Source organism: Diadema setosum, chromosome 4, assembly GCF_964275005.1.
Source record: "Diadema setosum chromosome 4, eeDiaSeto1, whole genome shotgun sequence".
In the NCBI taxonomy this organism is placed as follows: domain Eukaryota; kingdom Metazoa; phylum Echinodermata; class Echinoidea; order Diadematoida; family Diadematidae; genus Diadema; species Diadema setosum.
This window is the reverse complement of record NC_092688.1, coordinates 34,564,123-34,588,770: the sequence shown is the minus strand read 5'-3', so window position 1 is coordinate 34,588,770 and position 24,648 is coordinate 34,564,123. Positions and strand designations below refer to the sequence as shown.

General features: G+C 38.1%; 1 protein-coding gene across 1 annotated transcript in view; it reads right to left on the bottom strand.

The window, feature by feature from the left end:
• Positions 1 to 24,267, bottom strand: part of LOC140227812 (uncharacterized) — a 29,595-nt gene extending 5,328 nt beyond the window's left edge. Inside the window, exons 1-4 of the mRNA XM_072308208.1 lie at positions 24,195 to 24,267; positions 23,427 to 23,633; positions 14,369 to 14,590; positions 7,149 to 7,334 (exon numbers count right to left, since the gene is read on the bottom strand). Coding sequence (XP_072164309.1) covers positions 7,149 to 7,334; positions 14,369 to 14,590; positions 23,427 to 23,633; positions 24,195 to 24,267 — 688 coding nt within the window. The remainder of the gene's footprint in view (positions 1 to 7,148; positions 7,335 to 14,368; positions 14,591 to 23,426; positions 23,634 to 24,194) is intronic.
• Between the last annotated feature and the right edge of the window lie 381 nt (positions 24,268 to 24,648).

Below are 24,648 nucleotides of genomic sequence, written 5' to 3'. Positions count from 1 at the left end.
AGGAGGTCGTAGGTTCGAATCCTGCTCGAGTATGTACGCCCATGATTTTTTATCATGGCTACTACTAAACACTGATCAATTCAGTGCTTATTTACGTCGATGTAGGGCAATTTGTCAATCAGTTGCAAAGAAAACACATCTTGACGGAAGAATTTCATGAATTTAAATAAAGTTCGATGTAGTCAGCGTTTTTGAGACCTCACCATCCACTAATGATGAAGCTGTCATTGCGGAGCTTAACCCGGCTAGAAGGGTGCACCTTCAAGCACATGTATCCCAGAACATATAGGGAAACGCGGTGTTGGGATTGGCATTTTGTGTAGGAGCTGTTTAATGTCAAAGTTTACCCACTGGTTGAGAATATCAAGTCCTTTGAAAAGATGCAGATTGAGGTAAACGAGAACCAAAGGTTGATACTCTTGGTGGTTAGCTATAGACCCCTTGGATCAACAGATCCATTTAAGTGTTTTATGGAGGATTTTTCGAACTTATTGAACAATGAGTTCTTCAAACAGGCCAGTTTGGTCATCTACTGCCCCAGGAGCTAGAGGGTACGTTAATCGATTTTCTTGACGCATATGGTCTCTAGTAGCATTATGCAGCAGCCAGTCCACGTACGGGGCCATACTCTGAATATGCTCTACGAAATGTAACTGACACAGACTGACACGCTTTTCGATGCCAATATCATACACGGCATTTCAAACCACTCTGCCATCAAATTTCATCTTCATTTAGCAGGCCAGAAATTCTCAAGACGGGCGGGAGTGTTGTGTCGCGGAACTTCCAGTCTGCAGAGGCCAGCTGTTTCATTAAGGACCTGGATAAAGCCTCATTGACGGAGAAATGTGTGGTTTCGAGCAATCTTGCTGACAACAGCTAAAACTCCATTCTGAAGGAGATTCTAAAAGCATGATCCTGTCCGAGAGCGTGCTGTAATTGTTTGTCCAAACACTGAATGGTACACGCAGAATATAACGCAGAAGCAAAAGTGTCAATTAGGTAGGCAACTTGAGAGAAAATGGCGATCATCCAAGCCTGTAATTCATCGAGAACTTTATCGGCAACAATACCAACGTGTTCAGTCTATCATTCGGACAGGGAAAAGGGAATACAGTTTGCAACGGATCAAAGACTCCTCTGGTGACTCAAAACGACTGTTGGAAATTGCATGCGATCTTTTGAACAGAAAGCAGAAATCACCTCTTCCAACGCATACGCCTGCTTTGGTTCTGGCTTCCCGCTTCAGCATGTTCTTGACTAGTAAGATGTCAGAAGACCTTCAGGGACTCGTCAAACTGCTGCAGCAATTACTGTACACTCTTACTGCTACTAATGAAGTTACTATTCCACTGCGACTAAATCTTGTCAATGTCGCCAGCAAAACCTTACGAACTAGATTTTATCTCAGTGTCTCTCCTGAAGAAGTGTATGTCTGCCATTGTTCCTGCCATGACAAAATTCGTTATACCAGTGTTGACATAGGAGCCGTTCCAGTGGATCTAAAGAGAACTTTCGTTCGTGCGACACTAAAAAATACCTAGAAATGGACACTGAGTCTCTTCAGAGTTTCCGTCTCAGATCTCCAACCTGTCCTGTCTCTACAAGGTGTTGACCCTGCGACTTTCCCTCGTCTTTCATAATATCTACATGACAACATGCTACTTGACAGCCATCAGTCATATCTGCCCAAGCACAGCGTGGAAACACTCCCGACGATGTTAGCAGACAATATACTGCAGCAAATGGATCGGGGGAATTTCACAGCCCAATTCTCCTCGACATGTCGTCGGCGCTTGATACTGCTGACCACCAGTTCCCCACACTAACTTTGTTTTTTATGTATAAGTAGTATTTTGTTTGTTCTTGTTATTCATTTGTTCCCATGTGTCAGTCTACTAAACTTTTCTATGGTTGTGCAATGTATTGTTCATGTTGGTCAGGCAACAGTGCCAAGAATTGCAACTGATTGACAAATTGTCCTACATCGACGTCGATGTAGGGCAATTTGTCAATCAGTTGCAATGAAAACATCTCGACGGAAGAATTACATGAATTTGAATAGTGCCAAGAATGGTTGAAAGACTTCAGCACTTTATAGGAGGCCACCATTATTCAATACTACTAATAGTGGTAATAAATAGTTGTTTAAATACTCGAAGACATCGTATGCATACAGACGTTCACTTAGATATGTATAGAGCCTCTCCAAATAAACAAAGTAGAATAAGAAAGAACAAGACTGCAAAAGTGAAGGTGAAGTTAAAGATGGACATTGCCGAGTAGTAGTATTACTAATGTCAGTCGCAACCACATGAAGATATACCTTCGCATAGTTGGCATGAAGTCATTAGCGTACAAGTTTCCCATTCTATTGGCCGAAACATCATGGGTTTTTTGGCCGAATATCTAGCAACAAAAACCCTGTATACATCCCAAAGTTCATCCCTGCGAGATTAGTGTTTGATGACAAGAATTTTCCCCTTTTGATACCATTAACAAGAAGAATTTCAAATGCATCTGCAGAGTCAGATTCAGATTCATCTTTGTCTGTCTTTGGTAGGACATATGAAGTTTGCTTCCATTGACATTTTTAAACCACGTATTCTTTCTTAGGCATGTGTGTGGCCCATTTGACCTGTTACTCGTGACCCAAATATTTCCGCAGGACTCTTCATCTAACACACACAAACACACATTTTACACACACACACACACACACACACACACAGACACACAGACACACAGACACACATACACACATATATTCAGCATGGGCGTTCAATCATTCCTGAAATACAAGGAGAAATAATGACATTTCAATATTTGACCTTCACCTTTAACTTTAATTGCTTAGGCCAACAGGTTGATAGGTACAGCTTCGACACTTATACATGGGGTCATCCCAGTAGACCGACACCCACGGGTCATACAGCCCATGAGTTCGACAATGGGCAAATAAAGCCCATTATACTGACATTAAGTGAAAACAGCCCACGAGTGCGACAGATAAAACACGGCGCGTAATGTTTCGGTCTCGTGGGCCTTGTTGGCTTAAGCCAGGCTGAAGCTAGGCTGACACTTGCACGATTTTGTGGCACGCATTGGCACGACTCGAGGCGTGCCAGTGCGCAAACTAGTCGTAAACTGGCGTGAAGTGTGCGTAAACCCGTCGTGACTGCGTGCCATGTCGGGTCGAGAATTTTGAAATGTTCAAAATTTTGGTCACGACAAAATTTCGTGACCGGGTCGTGAACTATGCGCAAACTGTTCGTGAACTCGTCGTGAACTCGTCGGGACGATGCGGGGAGGATGTGTGGCATTGCGTGGCAGTGCGCGCCATGCTTTTCCGTTTCTTTTTTCATGTCTTTTTTTGTTTCTTCTTTGTTTGTTTTTTTTTTCTATAGTTTCTTTTTCTCTCTCACGAATCGAGAAAAGATGGTAACGTATCTGACAAAGCATTTATGCTTAGTGACAAATTAAACTACCGATCTACATCAAACCCAGATCACACAATGATGTGATTGAAAAAAAAAACTCATGCAAAAAGGGAGACATCAAATCCTACAGTCATTTTCAGAGCATTTTGCAACCAAGGAAGTGCTCTTGACTTTAACCATAATAGTGTTTTATGTAGATAAGATGCAAAATTATAATGAACAAAGGTATAGAGCGTTCATGTAGCCTCGTTTGCTGTGAAGTTGACAACATAAGGTGGGTACCAGACTTCAGCCCTTAAAAGTCCTAAGTTGATTGTTTTCAGACAAAAATTTATTGTGGTACAAAACGCTCTCACACACACACACACACACACACACACACAAAACCTCAACAAAACAGAAATAAAATGGATTTGTAACGTGTATCTGACGGCACTTTTTGCAAATGTCATAATTCTAAGGGATAGTATAGTTCTAGTTTAGATGAGGATTCAGTTTTGAACCTTTTGCAAGAAAATTGAAATCCACTTGTACTTTCATTTATCAAGAAAAAATTATTTGATGATAATCGGTTTAGAAATGGCTGAGATGTCCATAATTAAGTAAAAGGAAGACATTCAAATAAAAATAGATCGGCCATCACATTTTGTTAGGACCTCTTTCTTTGGCCTTATTTTGGATATCTCGGCCACTTCAAAAACGATTTTTCATTACATAAACCTTTAAATCCTTTTAGAACGGCATGTTTTTTATCAAGTCGCATAGAGCACGATGTCAACCGGTTAAATCCGCGCAAAAAAGCGCGTTACGGTTATTTTTGCTGCAAGATATACTTTTATTGGTAAAGTATCTGACGAGTTTGATCGTAACTTATCCGATGTGCCGTTACCATTCGTACACTATTATTTACAAAAAAAAAATAATTTTGAAAGAAAGAAAGTTATTATTCAGAGGGGTGAAGGTTCAGATGCGAGTTTCTTCAATATATTAATTTTCTATATTATTAATTTTCTTGAGTAATTTCTATTGTGTGATCAATCATTACCTTAAATACTCAAAAGTACCGGAGCTTTGGTTTCATAATAACAGCATACCTTTTTTTTTTTCTAAATGTAGCAAATTTTAGGTAACGTATCTGATATCAGCTCATCGTAACATTAGGTTTCCACGGCTTCGGATCAGTATAATATTTTGTGAAAAGAGATTCCATGAATAAATCATGCTTCCACGTATGCGTGAAGTTGACTTTGTTTAACCAAGGAGCTATCCTTGGTTTAACACATTAAATTACAGTGCTATGCGGCTTTACTTTGATCTTCTCTCAAGGGTCTCAAAAAGGGTAACGTATCTGCCGGCGATTTAGCGACATGATACTTATGACTTCCTGGAGAAAGATCAAAACATCATATTGTTATGTAATATTATTTTTCATTCAGGCACTTGAGGGGCAATGGAATAAAGCACAAAAGATTTGATGATACGTTAATGAGTAGGAACTTGTATGAGCACGTCCTCTTCTGGCGACATGCATGGGTTTTTTAGGGTTATACATCAAACTTTGAATCATATTTCTAATATTATCCTGGGGGCCCCAATAATCTTTATTAAAATTATTTTACAGGTCCAGCCTCTCGGATGAACTAAAAATATTGATTTCTGAGGGACACAATATCGATCTAATCTATACAAACATGCTGGCGACACGAAAATCGCGGTTGTTGACATTTTGGGGGAGAATGGCCTAAAAAGAAAAAAAAAACAAATGTTTTGAAATAAAAACAATTCATTAACAAGAAAACAGCAAACAACAAATAAGTATTCAGCATGTTGTCTCTTCCACATCCAATCCAAAAATTACCTGGGGTTGGGGAGGCCCCCTTTATGGCGTGGCCAAGTCGGCACGACACCGTCCGAATTGCGCAAACTCGTCGTGCCAATGCGGGAAGTGCGTAAACTATGCGCAAACTATGCGCAAACTATGCGCAAACTATTCGTGAACTCGTCGTGCCAGTTCGTGTCTATGTGGACACTAATGGGCACGCATTCGTGAACTATTCGTGAACTCGTCGTGAACTCGTCGTGAACTAAGCGTGAACTAGTCGTGAACAGAGCGGGAGCCTCTCAGTTCGTGCCCCAAAATGGCACGAATTGCCGCGATAAAATCGTGGCCAAAAGTCGTGCAAGTGTCAGCCTAGCTTGACACTTGCACGATTCTGTGGCACGCATTGACACGACTCGAGTCGTGCCAGTGCGCAAACTAGTCGTAAACTGGCGTGAAGTGTGCGTAGACCCGTCGTGACCTGCGTGCCATGTCGGGACGAAAATTTTGAAATGTTCACAATTTTGGTCACGACTTGCCACGACAAAATCGTGGCCAACAGTCGTGCAAGTGTCAGCCTGGCTTATGTGTCGAACTGATGGGCTGTATGACTCGTGAGCTGTATAACTCATGGGTTGTATGACTTGTGAGCCGTATAACTCTTGGGCTGTATGACTCGTGGGTGTCGGTCTCGTGACGTGCACCCCTTATACATAGGGGGCTACATACGCAAAGTTTCATTCAAATACCTTAAACACTTCTTCAGTGATTCTCACAAACAATTTCAGCAAAAATAAAAATCTCGTTTTTGTCTAACTGCTGCATTGAGCATACGAATCTATAATTATAGTAAAGTCTCATGGTCTTATAACACTACAACGTATCCAGTGAAACGGGAATCAAGCGAGTCTGTGGTCATGTCCACTGAATTACACCAGCTCCCTGTGTCTTAGGCTGCGTTTATCAACTCCTTTTTTCGGCAGAAACAGGTTATCCGAACAGATTTCAAGGAATTATTACGAGTTGATAAACGCAAAGCTGTTTTGAAAGCCCTTTAGGAAAGCCTTTTACGAAAGGGTGCGTTTATCAACTCTCCTTTCTCGGCAGAAACAGGTTATCCAAACAGCTTTCAAGGAATTTTCACGAGTTGATAAACGCAAAGCTGTTTTGAGAGCCCTTTAGAAAAGCCTTTTCGAAAGCCCCAAATTTGTGACGATCCAAATAGGTTTCCTTAAACAGGTTATCAGAAACCTGTTTGTAAAAGCCTTTCGAAGTTGATAAACGCAAAGCTGTTTTGAAAGCCCTTTAGGTCGCCCTACTGCGGTTACGCAACCATGCGTTTCCGGTAAAATGGAAAAAAATTGTAAACGGACAAAATTGCGGGGCCCAGCCTCGCAATTGAGGCTGGGCTCGGCCGCAGCTCAGCCGCGGCTCTGCCCAGCCCCGCACTGTAAACGGGGTCACAGATAGGAAGAAAATTGATTGATTCATGTGGCATTGTATCATGACTCGTCACTCTCAAAGGAAGATATGTCTTTATGATGGTAATTGCTTTTCGCTGTCCCTTCTTAGAATACAAGCGGCACATTATACAGGCAGTCAGGCCTTTGGAAAGGGCTCTCGAAAGGGCTATCGAAAGGGCTATCGAAAGTGCTATCGAAAGCAGTTTAAACAGAGGAAAGTTGATAAACGCAGCCGACGAAAACAAGCGGCACATTAATAGTACAGGGAGTGGACAGGGCTTTCGAAAGGGCTATGGAAAGGGCTTTCGAAAGGGCTATGGAAAGGTCTATCGAAAGGGCTGTCGAAAGGGCTTTCGAAAGTCGTTTAAAGAGGGGAAAGTTGATAAACGCAGCCTTAAACGGTTTCGAACTCGTAGTCAAACCTACCTGGATCTTTCTGGCAGTTAAAGCGTGTCCATTCGCCGGTCACTTCACATTGAGTACTGACATTTTCACCAGTGTATTTGCACTCCAGTGTGACATCAGAGCCAGGTGGATATGAGGTAAGAGGGTTACCCAGTATGCCTACCCGGCTGGAGTCTAAAGACAGAGAAGCACAGGGCTGCGGAGAGTCTGGTAGCCATCAGAAAGTATGAATGGAGAACGATATAATTATGTTACAACGTGTTCTCTTAACCACAGATAGCATATTATGAAACCATAATGCCTCCATGTTACACGCATCGCAATCTACATGTAACGCAACATCAAAACAGAGAATATTAGTAATCCTTGTCCTGGAAAGGAGAATCTGAAAGCACTCGGGTCTTCGCTACGAAGATGAAAAATTAGCTATCGCTTTCGATGAGCAAGACCGTAATGTAGAAGGAAATTTATGCCATGCCATACCAACGTGGAGTAACCGTAAAAATCAACATTTTGGAACACATGAAAAGGGAGTTAAATAATTTCTATTGCTGATTGATAAAGTGTTATTAATGGTTCGGTGTAAAATGGCAGAGGTAAAAATGGCAGAGGTAAAAATGGCAGGGGGCAGGGGAAAAAATGGCAGGGGTAATTTTTTTTTTTTACCCCTGCCATTTTTCCCCTGCCATTCTTGCCTCTGCCATTTTTACCTCTGCCATTTTACCTCTACTATTTTTACCTATGCCATTTTTACCTGGCACCCTATTTATATATGCTGGGTTCTTTTCTTGCATCTTAAATGGCCATCTTCAGGCGTTCTAAGTACATTTAGAGAAACAGAGCACAGTTACGTGAGATTTTTCCCCTAGGCTTGCTTATTCTTATCTATCAAATCTAGACGTTGCAGTGCCACCAGAAATATTATGACGGGCAAACACTTTCGAACAAATATTTGGTGGCCCGATACAGATCAATCAATGTGTAAACCGCTTTCATATGGTTTTCTTCTACAGAAATTGAGAATAACTCACAGAACAGTGCTTGATAAGTCCATACATTTCAGTAATAGCTGCTGCCACCAGGGTTGCAAGTTTGAAGCTATAATTATGGTCTTTAAAAGCCCCCTTTACACTTTCACGGATTGCTTCACGGCTCGTCATCCGTTGTGTTTCGGCATGCAAAATATTGAATTCCTCTCAATGCTGGTGTAAATATGATACAAACTGGGTGTTTACACGGACAAGTGCGGTCTATTGTTATTATTATCTTGAAGGTCATTTGCAAATGAATTCAAATATGCCAATTTCGGCAAGTTTTACCTTTTGTTCATTGGAGGACAAAAAAGAATGTGTTAACTCATACGTAAATTTTCCCTTTGTAAAAACCTGCCAGGTTGATAGCCATTTAAATAATTTTATATGAAACAATGAATTTTACCTATAACTTCTATGAAAAATATGAACTGGAAAAAGGTGTTTGCTTTCTTTTTTTGCTGAGTGTATATCAATTTTGTATGTCAAGCCAACGTTGTACGTATGTATGTATGTATGAATACACATAAAAATGAGATAGATGCTTATTGCTGTAAAGACATAGGCCTACAGATGAATATTAAGATATAACAATACAGAAGATAGAATTCTGTATCTCACCGGGGCATGAAATTGTCGAGGCAAACGCTCCCCAGCCGTACTTGAACATAATATCTCTCCATGTGCTCGACTGTCCGTCACAGTAAATCTCCGGTCGGTGCGTAGAGTACTTGCACGTAATTGTCAGCTCCTCATCTGCTGGGTAAACCTCCTTCATAGGCGCGTAAGTAGCCACGGAGGCATTTATGTTGGGAGGCAGACAGAAGGTACTGGTCGCTTGAGATACTGGGGAGAAAACATCATATTTTATTAAAAGCTAGGAAAACATCTGCCCAATTTTACCAGAGTGAGTACAAAACAATTAAAAGAGTAGTAAAACGTGAATTAAAAAAAAATTACATGCGTGGAAGCTGTTAGAAAGATCAGTCAAATTCCAGTGCAATGTAGAAAGTATTTAAAAGTATCACCAACAAAGAAAGAAACAGAAACAAAACTTGAACGATGAATGGGGAGGACCTCTCTGATCCAATTAATGCTGCGGAATGTTTTAATTAAAATACTTTATAAATTCCGTTCATGATTTAATACAGGAAATTAATGATGAAACCTCTAAGTCAGTTTGATCTGAATTCGACATGCAGAGGAAGATATCAAGTCGGATTTTTTTCTTCGTATACCAAGATTTTGTTGTAAAAATGATTTTCCGTGTACGAAAGAATTTCCGTGTAGGAAAGTTACGGGACGACATGATGACATATCAGTCAAAATTAATATTTCATGTAAGAATGATAACAGTAAATACAGACATGGAAAGGAAGACGGACGAAAAGGATAACAGATGCACAAAAAACAAATTGTATGTATGTATGTCAGAATACACAGAAAGATGAGATTGATAATGTGCATATTGATGTAAAGACATAGGCCTACAGATGAATATTAATTTTAGATACAGCAATACAAAAATCAAAATTCTTTATCTCACCGGGGCATGATAGTGTCGGAGCAAACGATTCGGCGCCGTACTTGTACAGCATATTTCTCCAAATGCCCGTTTCTCCGTCACAGTAAATGTCCGACTGCTGCGTAGAGTACTTGCACTCAATCGTCAACTCCTCATCTGCGGCGTAAACCTTCTTCATACGCGTGAAAAAAGACATGGTAGCCACGGAGGCGTTAACGTTGGGAGGCAGACAGAACGAACTGGTCGCTTGAGATACTGGAGAGAAAACATCATATTTCATGAAAAGCTAGGGAAACATCTGCCCAATTTTACCAGAGTGAGTACAAAACACTAAAAGGGCGGTAAAACGTGAACTAAAAAAAAAATTACTACATGCGTGGAAGCTCTCAGGAAGATCAGTCAAATTCAAATGCAATGTAGAAAGTTGCAACTGATTGACAAATTGCCCTACATCGACGTAAATAACGATGTAGGGCAATTTGTCAATCAGTTGCAATGAAAACATCTCGACGGAAGAATTTCATGAATTTGAATAACAAAGCAGTACCCGCTGCATGCTATAAGGATTAGAACCAACACTTGCTGTCGGGCGAAAGCTCGGTGGTCTAGTGGAGATGACGCCTGTCCGGTGATCAGGAGGTCGTAGGTTCGAATCCTGCTCGAGTATGTACGCCCATGATTTTTTTATCATGGCTACTACTAAAACACTGATCAATTCAGTGCTTATTTACGTCGATGTAGGGCAATTTGTCAATCAGTTGCAATGAAAACATCTCGACGGAAGAATTTCATGAATTTGAATAAATGTAGAAAGTATTTAAAAGTATCACCAACAAAGAAAGAAACAGAAACAGTTTAACGATATTAGTAGGCTTGCTAAGGGCGAAAAAAGGGGTGATCGCTGCATTTTATAGTACAAATGTCGTATTTGGCACACATGTTCCTCTGTAAAATTGGAATTTTTTCATCTAAAGAGACAATCTGTATCTATGCAAATAAGCCTTAATTTGCATAATTTATGCAAAAATACATATACAAATTATTTAAAAATATATGTGCATCCAGCGGAAATACCTAATTCGGTAAAAATATTCTATAGAGTATGTGGAAACAATTCCTGCAAAAATTGATTTCATACCTATGTAAATTAACATAAAATTTGCATAATTATGCAAGTTATTGTGCAAAAATCTGCATTTTTTAGAGAATTTCTCAACTATTAAGCATTGGATCTTGTAGTACAAAGTTTGAACCTGGGATAGATGTTCCTTGGGTCAAGAGTAAATGATTCATCTGAAGAGACAAATTGTCTCTATGCAAAAAACCTGTTATTTGCATAATATGCATATCAATACCTACACATCAATAGATAATCAGAACAAACAAAAAGCCTTAATGGAGCTTTAAAGAAACTCCTCTTAAATATCATCCTAGATAGATTTAACCCGTTAGAAACAATTTATGAAGCAAAATGAGAAAAGAAATTGAATATATTGAACCATCATTACCAGATAATTTACATAATTACTAAAGAAAGTAAAGTAAAAACATTATTTTTAAAGTTTTCTTACAGTCAAAGAACTGCATTTTATAATCGAAACTACGGAAGTAGTATGCATTTCCTTTAGTCAAAAGGAAATGGTTTGTAATATCAAAATACTATTTGTCTATGCAAATACCACCTAATTAGCATCTTATGCATATTAATACCCGAATGTACCCGAAGTCAATGGTCAAGGTCGATTTAAGAAAATGTATCAGTTTACGCGATAATTCGAGACCAGACTATGCAAATTTCACCAAACCTGGTCCAAAGATGACGTATGATGGGGCAAGTGATTAAATCAGCAAGAGGTCAAAGGTAAAAAAGTTCAAGGTCAATGCTAGAATTTAATTGTTTTCCCCATATCTATGTAACGTCTGAAGGTACTTTCTTCAAACTTACTAACTGCATACAATGTACTACCAAAATAAGATTCTCTAGAGAGTTTCAGGTCAAGAGGTCAAAGGTCAAATTTCATGTGAAAGTGTTTAAATTTCACTTTCTATGCATCTCGCAAATGGTTCAAGGTGTCTTCATGGAACTTAGGGAATTTAGGGGTCAAAGATCAAGGTCAATTGAGCCCTTAAAATTTCACTATTTCCCTCATGTTTTTGCAATGCTTGTAGGATTTCTCTTGAAACTTCATATATACATGTATTATGTAATGGATATTCTCTGGGAAATTTCCTGCCAAAATGTCAAAGCTTTGATAAAAGTGCTATATTTCACTTTTTCTTTCATATCTTGATTGTGAATCAAGGTGAGATCATGAAACTTAGTACATATTTGTGCATGTTCTACCTGACAGTGATACCTTTGTTTATTATCGAAAAAACAAACGTTAAGCCCTCCCCTCTCAAGTGTTTTTGTTTCCTCTTGGTAAGTAGGAAAGGACATGAAATTCAGTGACATGGTATAGTCATCACCGTCATTACTTAATGTATGGGTCGCATGGAAGTTAATTTTGATGCACACATGTATAACCTCTGACATTCTTTATACCTTTTAAATTTTTACCTGTGTATTTCTTTTAATTTAACCTCTGACATCTTTACACTAAACCAGTTAACATAATTATTTTTTGGAAAAAGCTTCGAGATCATGTAGGTCATGATCATCTATACAGGTATTAGCTGATATGTGGTGGAATATAACATTCTTTGGACCGCCAGGGAGTTACATTTTCCCAAGGGAAAACAATCACAACCCGGGAGAATATGACATTTACGATTTACGTAAACAGTAGCCAGTGACGATTTGTTGACAAATCACATCCTAGTAATTGTAAAAGCCATCGATTTAACTCTTTTATGGCTATGGACATAGTATTTCTGCTTTGATTTATGGTTGAAATTGATTGATTTTAAGTCAGAGACTGAGATTATTTGACTTAAAGTAAATGTATAACATCTCCTTTATTGTTGACATGGCAAGTTTTGCATATATTGATTGACATATATCAAAATGTCATTGTTTCTAAATTTCCTAGCATAGTTCCCATGCAATAGTAGCTCATAGTATACTGAGTTAACTTTTTTTTTTCCGGAAACAGACTTTGTTTCTAACTCAAGCTTGTAAGTTCTTAATGTGTGCAGCTACCCTTGCATCCACATAATTTGCACAATCAGTTTGATGTACCGGTAAAAAGCCTCTTATTTGCTTGATTGCCTAGAAAATACAATGAAAATTAGAATTCACACTTTAACTATGGTAGTATTTTTTGTAATGATTTTCTAACCATGACCTCAGTTGTGTACTGTTTGCAAGGGAAACACAGTCCTTTTGTAAGCAATATTGTTCCAATTTGCATCTGTTCATATGTAGGCTCTACTGTTAGATTTGCATAATCATATTATTTAAAGAGTGTCACTATCGATTGTTATTTTTTCCACCCTGCAAAGCATTTATGCAATGAGGGAAAATTGATAGTAAAAATCATTTCAAAGATCAATATGTTTTGAAATTTCACGTCTGGTGTACTATACATAAGTTATGCTTAAAATGCCTAAGTTAATTTAGCAATATGGACACAATTTGAGCAACTGAAAAGTGTTGCTGTGAGAATATTGTCTTATTCTATTAGCTTTTTGGACATTAAGTTCAAAGCGATTTAAGACATTGTCACATTAAAGCTTATTGTTTGTTCTGATTATCTGTAGATGTGTAGGTATTGATATGCATATTATGCAAATAACAGATTGTTTTCATAGAGACAATTTGTCTCCTCAGATGAATCATTTACTTCTGACCCAAGGAACATCCATCCCAGGTTGAAACTTTGTACTACAAGATCCAGTGCTTAATAGCTTAGAAATTCTCTCAAAAATGCAGATTTTTGCACAAAAACTTGCGTAATTATGCAAATTTTATGTTAATTTACATAGGTATAAAATCAATTTTTGCAGGAATTGTTTCCACTTACTCAATAGAAATTTTTTGCCAAATTATGTATTTCCGCTGGATGCACATATATTTTTAAATAATTTTATATGTATTTTTGCATAAATTATGCAAATTAAGGCTTATTTGCATAGATACAGATTGTCTCTTTAGATGAAAATTTTTCAATTGCCCTAGGGAACATCTGTGTCAAGTAGGACATTTGTACTAAAAAATGCAGTGTTTACCCCCTTAGCAAGTCTACTATATGGGGAGGACCTCTCTAAGCCAATTAATGTTGCGGAATGTTTTAATATCAAGACTTTCTTGATTCTGTTCATGATTTAGTACAGGAAATTAATGATGAAACCTCTAAGTCAGTTTTATTATCAGAATTCAACAATCACGCAGAGGATGATATCAAGTAAGTTTTATCCTTCGTATACCAAGATTTTGTTGTAAAAATGATTTTCCGTGTAAGAAAGAATTTCTGGGTAAGAAAGCTATGGGATGACATGATGACTTAACGGTAAAAACTAATATTTTATGTAAAAATGATAAACAATAAATACAGACATGGAAAGGAAGACAGGCGAAAAGGATAACAGATGCACAAAAAACAAAATATTGTATGAATGTACATTAGAATACACAGAAAGATGAGATATACTGTATAATATGCTTTATGCTGTAAAGACATAGGCCTACAGATGAATATTTAGATATAGCAATACATTATAATATATAAAATTCTTTATCATACCGGGGCATGAAATTGTCGAGGCAAACACTCCTAAGCCGTACTTGACTAACACTGGAATATCTCTCCAGATCCCCCTATCTCCATCACAGTAAATCTCCGGTCGGTGCGTAGAGTACTTGCATTCAATTGTCAGCTCCTCATCTGCTGCGTAAACCTCCTTCATTGGCGCGTAAGTAGCCACGGAGGCGTTTACGTTGGGAGGCAGACAGAAGGAACTGGCCGCTTGAGATACTGGAAAGAAAACATCATATTTCATGAAAAGCTAGGGAAACATCTGCCCAATTTTACAAGAGTGAGTATAAAACACTAAAAGAGCGGTAAAACGTGAATTAAAAAAAAAAGAAAATTGTATTACATGCATGGAAGCTCTTAGAAAGATCAGTCAAATTCCAGTGCAATGTAGAAAGAAAAGTATCACAAACAAAGAAAGAAACAGAAACATAATTTTCACGATAAATGGGGAGGACCTCTCTGATACAATTAATGTTGCGGAATGCTTTGATAAAAATCCTTTATAACCTCTGTTCATGATTTAGTTCAGGAAATTAATGATGAAACCTCTAAGTCAGTTTTATTATCAGAATTCGACAATCATGCAGAGGAAGGTATCAAGTTTTGTTGTAAATATGATAAATGAATTTGTTGTAAACATGATAAATGAATTGACGTGTGAGAAAGCTACAGGACGACATGATGACATATTGGTCTAACTTTTTAAACGATTTAGCAAGGTCCCTAATGTTTTAAGTGATTTGGTACATATATTAAATTTATCATTCACCGAAAAAATGTATCAATCAGATTAGAAAATTCAAGAGTTTAACCCATTCCAAAGACAGCTGATCAACCATGTCAACATTGTGTGGAAAACTAGACCGATAGCTATTTTCTTAAGAAAATTGTATTTAAATTATTAGTAATTATTATGTAAGATTGAAAAACATGAACAAGATGAGTACAGATATAGAAAGGAAGACGAGCGAAAAGGAGAACAGATGTAGAAGAAGCATTTTATATAGTTCAACTGAAATATTTCAATATTTGAGTGCTTTTAAATTTTGTGAAGACAAAAAGAGGGCAATTCACAAGGGTACTGCACATATAGGCTTGAAGAGGGCATCCGTTATCACCTGCAGGTGTTTGTTATACTCTGGTTTAAAGGGGCATTCTCATAATTTCACATCATGAAGTACGTGAATCAAAAGATCCATGTGTGGAATTGTGGAATTTATTGTCGTTTATGGAATTTATTGTGTATTTATGGTCCTTGAGCAGAGAAACCATTACTCTGAAAAATCTAAAACAAATTACACTGAAAAGTGTTGATGACGTATGAAATGTATACGAGTCTCACATAATAATTTCAGAAATGTAGCAGTGTAATTCCAGCACAATACCGCTTGCTTAACAAGTTCACCTGTGTAGAATCTATGCATGTCTTTTTCTTTCGTTCTGGTTCCTTGAGCCCCAATTCATGCATTCTTATGGTGAGGCTGCCATATCATCACACTTGTTCATTGCAATTTATTATAGATTTTGAAAAAAATCTTATTCCTCATCCCAATCACTATGAATTCGGAAACTCTGTACTCAGTATAAGTATTTTAAAGTTGTTCAAATGTTAAAGTCTGAAATAATCGGGAGGTCTCCTTTAAAGAAAGTGCTAATGTGAAAAAAGCGGGAAGTGAGAAATGATAAGAAAGAGATACGCAAAGACAGAAAAGAGTTGAAAATCCATGAAATAAAAAAAGGTAGACAGATGATGAGTAAATATGAGATCTACTGTTCATTACCAACGTGTGATTCAGAGAGACATGGGGAGCGTTCGAAAGCTCTTCTAAAGCAAACCGAACGGTACCGGACCCGCGCAAAAAGTGTACTGTACCGAACTGAACCCAGCCAAAATGTGCTCCGAAATGTCACCAAAAGCGTACTAAAAGTTTGCATAATTAAAATGCGGGTAACATGCACATACGCCATAATGCAAAGACTTAATTCCCTTTGTTCGGGACAAGTGTATTAAAGTGTGAAGCGCGCGAGGTGATTTCTTTTTTCCCAAAAACTTTTTAACCCTCCATGGACTATTTCATTGTCTCATTGCCAACATAGTGCAATTTATAATGTTTAAACCATATTTTCCGGGGGGGGGGTCTTAACATTCTTCTCGTTAACATTTATTCAATTTGTACAAATGTTGGAGTGAGTGCCACTTTTAACTGAACTTGTTGAGAGTACCAGATACAGAATAAATACTCTCTCATCTGCATAATATTCGACATTATTTTTTCCTTTATAAAGTCATTCATTTCCTTCATCAAGGGAATTTGTTTAACTTTTGTACATACAATTGTTGTTTATTCAGAATCACAAAACAGTTTGGAACGTCGTTTCTCTTTACTTTAAAGCCAAAAATAATATTTTCTAGACTAAACTTGATCAGTGCTCTAGAACCTTCATTTATCCATTATTCAGTTTCATTCCAGATTGACTTACTTGACTCACATTCATAAAAGAAATGTACAATATCTTTCGATTCTTCTTTACAAAACGAGCATATATCATTAGTGACTTTTTCCATCTTAAGCAGTTGCTTATCTAAAAACAAAATCATATTTACTATTTTATACTGAAAATATCTCAACCCAATGTCCTGAGTAAAAAGAAATATCATAATGTGATACTTTCCGTTACTTACAGTTTCAGGGGGACTACCCAATGTCGTTCCCATTTAGAATATATCAAAGGTACACATTTTGTTTTTCAAGATTAACTTTATAAATAGGCCTACATCTAAATCCTTTTCATTCTTGCAGTAGTATTTTAATACGTGACGGCAATAAAGGCGCCAATAAACGCACCTGGTGAATGACCATGTTGCTACAAAATGCGTGAACTCACGATTTCTTAAAATAACTCATGAGGTACGCTTTTATCTCAACAATGCGCTCTCGGGAGAACGCTCCATATCTGGCACAGTACGGTACGGTTAGCTCTTAGTCCATGGGCCAAGACCCGAAAAATGGGTTGTTGGTACCATCTGAGGTGGCACAACCTTTTTGGTGTCAGTTTGTTTGTCGGGCATAGATATGCTTATCAAGCTATGATAGCATTTCCAAATGAGTAGCTTAGTCATAATAAATGAATTTTTAACCAATTTGGTCTCGTTTTTATATCCCTATACTTCTGAATCGAAACTAAACAGCTATACAAAGAGGAGCACTGCCTTCTGTATGTCCACAGGTGTTCTGTTGTAAATGCGGTGCGCTTAGTTTTTATTCAAGGCAGCGAAGGGAATATCCAAAAGGTTATGATGTCCACAGCTGTCACGCGGTGCGCTTAGTCTTTATCTAGACCAATGTACCGTTATCATATCTAAAGTTCCTCATAAAAGGGATTATCTATACTGTTTTTATACTACCCTATCAACAAATACATCAGTTTTAAACAAAAATCACTCTGTTCATTTACAATATCATTCATTATAATGTGTTGTAGTGTACCGGTACATTGTTTTTGCATATCTTGTATTGTTGGAGGGAAATAAAGCGACATTGGCGTGGTATCAGCATTTTCACCGTAGCGTTTTCGCCGGAAAATGATAAATAATTGAAAGATACGGTAAAATTCACGAGGAATTGCTTTTGTTGTTGTTGTTGTTTTTAGATAAAAGGATATACACTGTATCATACGCTTTGAATATTCCCTTCGCCGTCTAGAATAAAGACTAAGCGCTGTGGGCATCATAACCTTTGGATATTCCCTTCGCTGCCTTGAATAAAGACTAAGCGCACCGCGTTTACAATAGAACACCTGTGAACATACCATAGAGCTGCATTTTACAGCTCTATGGAACATACAGAAGACAGTGCTCTTCTTTGTATAGCGGTTAGTTTCGATTCAGAAGTATAGGGATATAACAACGAGACCAAATTGGTTAAAAATTCATTTACTATGACTAAGCTACTCATTTGGAAATGCTATCATAGCTTAAGCGGGGTTCCCACTATCACGATTGGCGCCACGATTGAAATCGTGGCGCCAATCGTGAAGGAATCGTGGTGATCTTATCAAATCTTATCAGATCTTGACGTCAGTCGTGGCAATCGCATTAATCGTAGAAAAATTTTGGACGGTTCAAAAATTTTCTACGATGAACACGATTAATTGTTGATCGTGATCATCGCATCAGGTTGTCTTGGATCGTATCAAAACGCAGCAAATCTCATCTAATCGTGCTTCTTAATCGTGTTGATCGGGATCGACTTTTTCACTTCCCTCCTACTTATATGTATATGTTTATTCTTCTTTTGTTTTATATTTGCCCTTATTTTGCTCCAAGATCGTACATATTTTGTATTCCGCGAGTATTAGATATTTTTATACATATCATTATTATTACTATACATAGTTTTACCATAACACAGACGCACAAAAAGGGAGTTCCCCGTAATCAATTTGGGGTAATTTTTAAACAAAAAAATAGCAAAACTAAAACGACTGTCGTATGTCTGCACGTATTGACTAAGGTCAGTATAAAAATGAAAATGATTTCCTGAATCGTGCATGAGTGAGCACACATCAAAGGCAAATTTGATTAATTTTTAGAACTACTTTTACTTTTTACTTTTTTGTTGGTTTGTTTGTTTGTTTGTTTGTTTGTTTGTTGTTGTTGTTGTTGTTGTTGTTGTTGTTTTTTTTTTTTGGGGGGGGGGGGTAAAGTATTGTTTCTTGTGTATTGCATATAATTATCAATCGCTGTTGTTGTTTCATCATCCATCATTTGACCCCTTCACATCTATTGTGACACTTTTCATGTTTTGTTTTTTGTGGTTTCGGGTTTTTAGAGGAAAATAGCTGTGTCTACTCTCATTAAACTGCAAAATCCATTTAGTTTAAGATTGTTGTCAGATAATGCAGCCAAGATCTAGCAACCCATGTCAAGTGAGCATAAAAAAGAGTAGTTGTGTCTTCATTGAGTAAGCATGTACACTTTAAAGATGGAGCAAAAACTGCAAAACTGTACGGTTGATACTGAATAGGAGAGGGCTGGCACAATGAATCCTAAAATAACACCACTGAAACATTCACCGGAAGCAGAATGTTTCTCACACCCCACGAAAATTTTTGTGACTTTTGAAAAGTGACCATTGTCACTCATACATGACTATAAAGATCACTGTCATTTTTCAAATAGAAGTTAGTTAATAAGTGTAGCAATACCCCAGCGAAATAATTTTGCTTCAAACTTATTTTGTGTTAAAATGTGACTTTATTTTAGGTGAGTTACTTCTCTGTTGTGTGTATATCTGTTTTGTTAAATACTGTTGAATAAAACTATTTATCAAGCCAAACCCACCAAACTTTCAATACCCCATGAGATAACGACATTTTGAAATACAAAGGCATATATACATACTATGCGAATATGAAATCAAACACATAAGCAATACTATAAGTTCGGTCAACTTTCTTATACTGAGCCAGCATTCAAAAAGATCCAATCCTCTTTTTTAGCTTCCATTTCATCATATTTTCTTCATGTGTTTCAAAGGAAGGCGAAAACCTTTTGTCTTTATCTTCTTCTTTTTTTGGGGGGGGGGGGGGAAGAGGGGGCAATGATTTGATCTTGCGTATGCAGTTTTTTATTTTCTTTTGGGGGGGAGGGGGTGATGAGGACGAGCATGTCGATTCAATAATCTTTAGGATGAATTAGAAGAGGGGTTTTCTGACGTTGTGGCTGGCCTAGGCGCTGCTTTCTCTCTGATGATAACGTAATCGTCATTCGCAATATTGCAAAGGTCACGTTGACATCATCCTCAATCAGTCAACCCTTGCCATCATCAATGGTTGTGGATAAATAGGCCTAATCACTCTTCAGAAGTTATAGAAATAATGAAAGACATTGTCAGTCGGACTATAATATTCCCATTCGGGTCCAATCGCGCCTTAAATCGAGTCGCTTTTGATCCCGATCGTGAAAGATATCGTATCTTATCTCAACAGCCCGCATTGCTTCGCGGTATTCGTACTAAAACGTATCAGAACATAGCTGCACGCACCAGATCGGGGATCCCGATCGTAATGATCGTGTTAGATCGAAACCAATCGTAGACTCAATCGGGACAATCCTATTGGGTCATATTTGAATCGGAGACCACATCGTGATAGATCGTATTGCTTGAAACAGACCAATCGTGACCATATCGCATCCCAGCGGACCAACACGTATTGACTCGCATAACCTCGTATCCAAACGTGAAATTTCCATGACGCAAATCTCTCGTTTGAAGAGGCTACACCCCAGTAAATAATGCCAGTGCATATCTTGGCAATCAATGACTTAAAGTCAAAGATATAAAACACCTGTTTCTTGACCCTGGCCTAATCTAAGCATCAGTCATCGCCACAGCGCCACAGGAGGGGGGGGGGGGGGGGGGGGAGGGGGCACCGCGAGAGGAGGAGATTGTTTTGGTTTTGGCATGGGCCATGTAGCTCCATGGTGCGTGTGTGTGTGTACGTGTGTGTGTGTGTGAGTGTAGACATTCAGCGTATGCAGACAGAGCACGCCTGTACTGTAGTGACCGGAACTATTGTCATTCCATTTTGCTCTCACCTTCTCCCTCCCCCATCTCTCCCCCCTCTCCCTCCCTCTCTCCCCTCGCTCTCCCCCCCCCCCCCCTCTCTCTCTCTCTCTCCCTCTCTCTCTCTTTCTCAATGATCCAGTCAGCAGGCTGATTGTAACCAGGGAGGTAGTCTCACCTCCCCGTTGTAACTCACTGCCAAATAGCACATTGTCAGCACCGGCAAACTGGCAATGCTCTCCTTCTTATTCCTGTATTTTCGTTATTTACGGGTCAATTTTTTTCGTTCGAAATGTAAAATGGATGACCATAGAATTTCTCAATAGAATATAAAATTGAAAACTTTAGAAAGGATAGAGAAAATTGAGTTCACTTTGAATGGTCTGCCACAGGCAGATATCCTTATCATGCTCTTACGTAATACGACAGCTGCTGGAGTCATCAAACCCTGGCTTGGCCTCCAGGTTTGTCACGCCTGAGCAGAAAGTTTATTTGCAATGGACAAGTACTTCGACTCCCAACTCCCAAACGACAAATATACGCACCCCACTTTGGGTAACTGGGGTTGGGGACTCGCCTCAAACGAGGGATTGACGGCATGCAGACGAGTTCAACAAATTTTCCACGATCAGTTACGAATGTCCAATCGTGGCGTTCGCAAAGGATCGCACGATAGTGGGAACCCCGCTTTAATAAGCATATCTATGCCCGACAAACAAAATGACACCAAAAAGGTTTTGCCACCTCAGATGGTACCAATATCTGGCCTGGCCCATGGACTATCTGGTTCGCTTTGAGCGCTCGATCCCACTCATACAGAGAGACAGAATTAGGAGGTCAGAAAGAGGAAACAGAGAGGACGAGGGAGCAACACATCGATTATTTCTCGTAGGCGCTATAATCATGATATAAAGAATGTCCTGTCGGTGATGATTTTATCGTGAATAGTTTTACAATTTCTTTATTGTTAATTTTTTATTCAATTTCAATTTAATTCATTTCCATATTTTCACAAAAAATACATGAAACAATGCATAAAGTACACTAACAGTGTATAACTATAATTTTGAATGTATCAATGATGCAAAAAAAATGATGCAAATATCTAAATTGGTAGATATGTGATAAACAAGAGTAAGTATACAGGGAATCAATTTGCATGCACAAATAGTCGAATTATATTTTCAAACAAAATAAATGACGGGCATAAATCGCGTAGGTTTTTCTTTTTTTTTTCTTGATATCGATGATGTACAAACTTAGAGAAAACATGCACTGCAAAAAGTCCGGTGTTAAATAGTGAACACCGAGCTGGTGTTAAATTTTCGGTGCTCATTTATGGTGTTAAATTAACACCTCCAGGTGTAATTTCCAAATATAAAACTGTTTTTTTTTTTGAAGAGTTTCTTAGTAACTGCACTTCTTGTTGATTTTTAATTTAAACAAGGCGATCAAGAATATTACATTAAAATACTAGATTTTTGAAAAAAATGTGAAAATAAATTTACACCACAGTAACACCAGCTGGTGTGATCTCTTATTGAAGCTGGACGGGTGTTAAACCATTGATATTAACACCAACAAATATCAAATCAACACCATGTGGTGTCATTTTTTAATTAACACCAGTACAGTGTCAAAATATCACCAGGTACAGTGTCAAATTAACACCACGAAGTGTCAGGTGAACACTTTTCAACACCATCACAGTGCATTTTCTACACCTGTGGGTGTGGTCCTCTATTAACACTTGATCGATGGTAAATTTAACACCCATGGTGTTAAATCTAACACCGATGTTTTTACAGTGTGGAACAACTTAATAAAAGGTGACACTCGTAGTTTGTAGCTCTCAAAATGAGAAAATTGTCTAACGTTTCGTAGGACACGACAAAACGTCAAATGAATATACAAAATGAATAAGTAAAAGGGAAAATACATGTTGCAGGGAGTTTTGATAGACAACAAAACACTGAAACTTGCAGATACGCCTCCTACCAGCAGTCACGGCTGAGAGGAAAAAAACCAACCCGCACAAACAACAAAGCAAGCATCTGCTCATGAAAGCCATTGTTGACATGGTCCAGTGCACGGACGCGCCACTGCTCGTTCTCCATGACATTACTTGTATTAAAGTTGCAAGTTTGTTGTTTTTTTCTCTTTCTCTCTTCCTTTTTTGCATGAGTTGTCCATAATACACATTTTCAAGCAATGCTTTGCAGTGGACCCCTCATTTGTTTTCTACTGGGAACATTGATAACGTAACAAGTTTGATTTGACGTATACATAATTTAATTCATTGATTACTTCCAATTTCCATCATAATCATCATATATTGAACTAGTGTGTACTCAAGATCATTAGTAATTTTCGTATAAATATATCATGTGCTGTGGAAAAAAGGAAAATGGAATAGGTTGAATAGAATAGAATTAAAATGAATTGAATTAAAAGGAATTGAATTGAATAATCTTTACCAGGATTCACTGGACACTGGAATTCTCTGTCTGCATTGGATAGGGTATCAGCTTCCCACTGTCCGGTAGTTCCGTTGCAGAAGACCTCGATGCTCTTGTTGGAGAATTTACACTCCAACGTCAGTTGAGTTTCGCTATCATATGTCTGCTGCTGGTTGTTGTAGGCTACCAAAGAATGGTCCACTGATGGGGCCGGACACGTAGCACCTACAACAAGTTCACGATGTTGCTTCAATGACTGTGGTATCAATGAGTGTTTCCTTGTCTGGTGGCTGGAAAGCCGTAAGGCAAACACAGATCAGCTTTTTTTCCGCAGTCGTATTAGTCCAGAGCCCTAGCATGCTTTCTCCATTTTCACGCGCTGCGAAAGCTTGTTGCGCATTATATTGTGCTATTTGAATTACAAGCCATCACGCACATAGCACTCGTAACCTGGTTTACAAAATTGATTCGCATACAATACACTTCGGGGAAGGGCAACACAGTCCACAATAATGCACAAGCATATCAAGTACTAAGGCCTAATTCGAAGAGGGTACAGTTGTTTGAATAGCACGTGATCTGAGCTTTGAATAGTAGGCATAGTCCATAAATACTACCATTTCCAATAGGTAATTACCTAAAGAAGCTGATAAATACCAAAATATTTCCGTATTCGGTCACGCTTTAGCAAGCAGGTGCAGAATACCAGATTGAAACATAGTACAGGGAACAGAAAATACTAAAATAGAAAGTCAACAACGGGAAAAGTCACTATACAACACTCACCACTCCAGGTTGCATATTGAGACAGAATGATGACCACAGTTAGGGCAGAGGTACTGAGTCCTATCCGATCCATCTTCTCAGTGGGCTCTCTAGAAAAACAATAATCATGGTTTTCATAAAAATAATATCTTTAAAAGCCATGATTTTCACAGTTTGTAATTACGGCAATTCATGTACAAACTCACCAACCATTCTTTCACCTTTGTCTTTGATTCCATGTTTATCAAAAACGAAACTGTTTATGCATATCCGACGCGTCAATCCCATGAATAGCATTTGCCTTTGACTACGTAAGGGCGGTTTTAGCAAAATCTTTGTTCTCTTTTTCTGGACTAAAATTCTGGAATTATCTTGATGATAGCATAAAAGAAGCCTTAAGTTTTGATACTTTTTTTAAGTTCAAGAACTATTCAAGAAATCCTTAGCATTTGCCTTTGACTACGTAAGGGCGGTT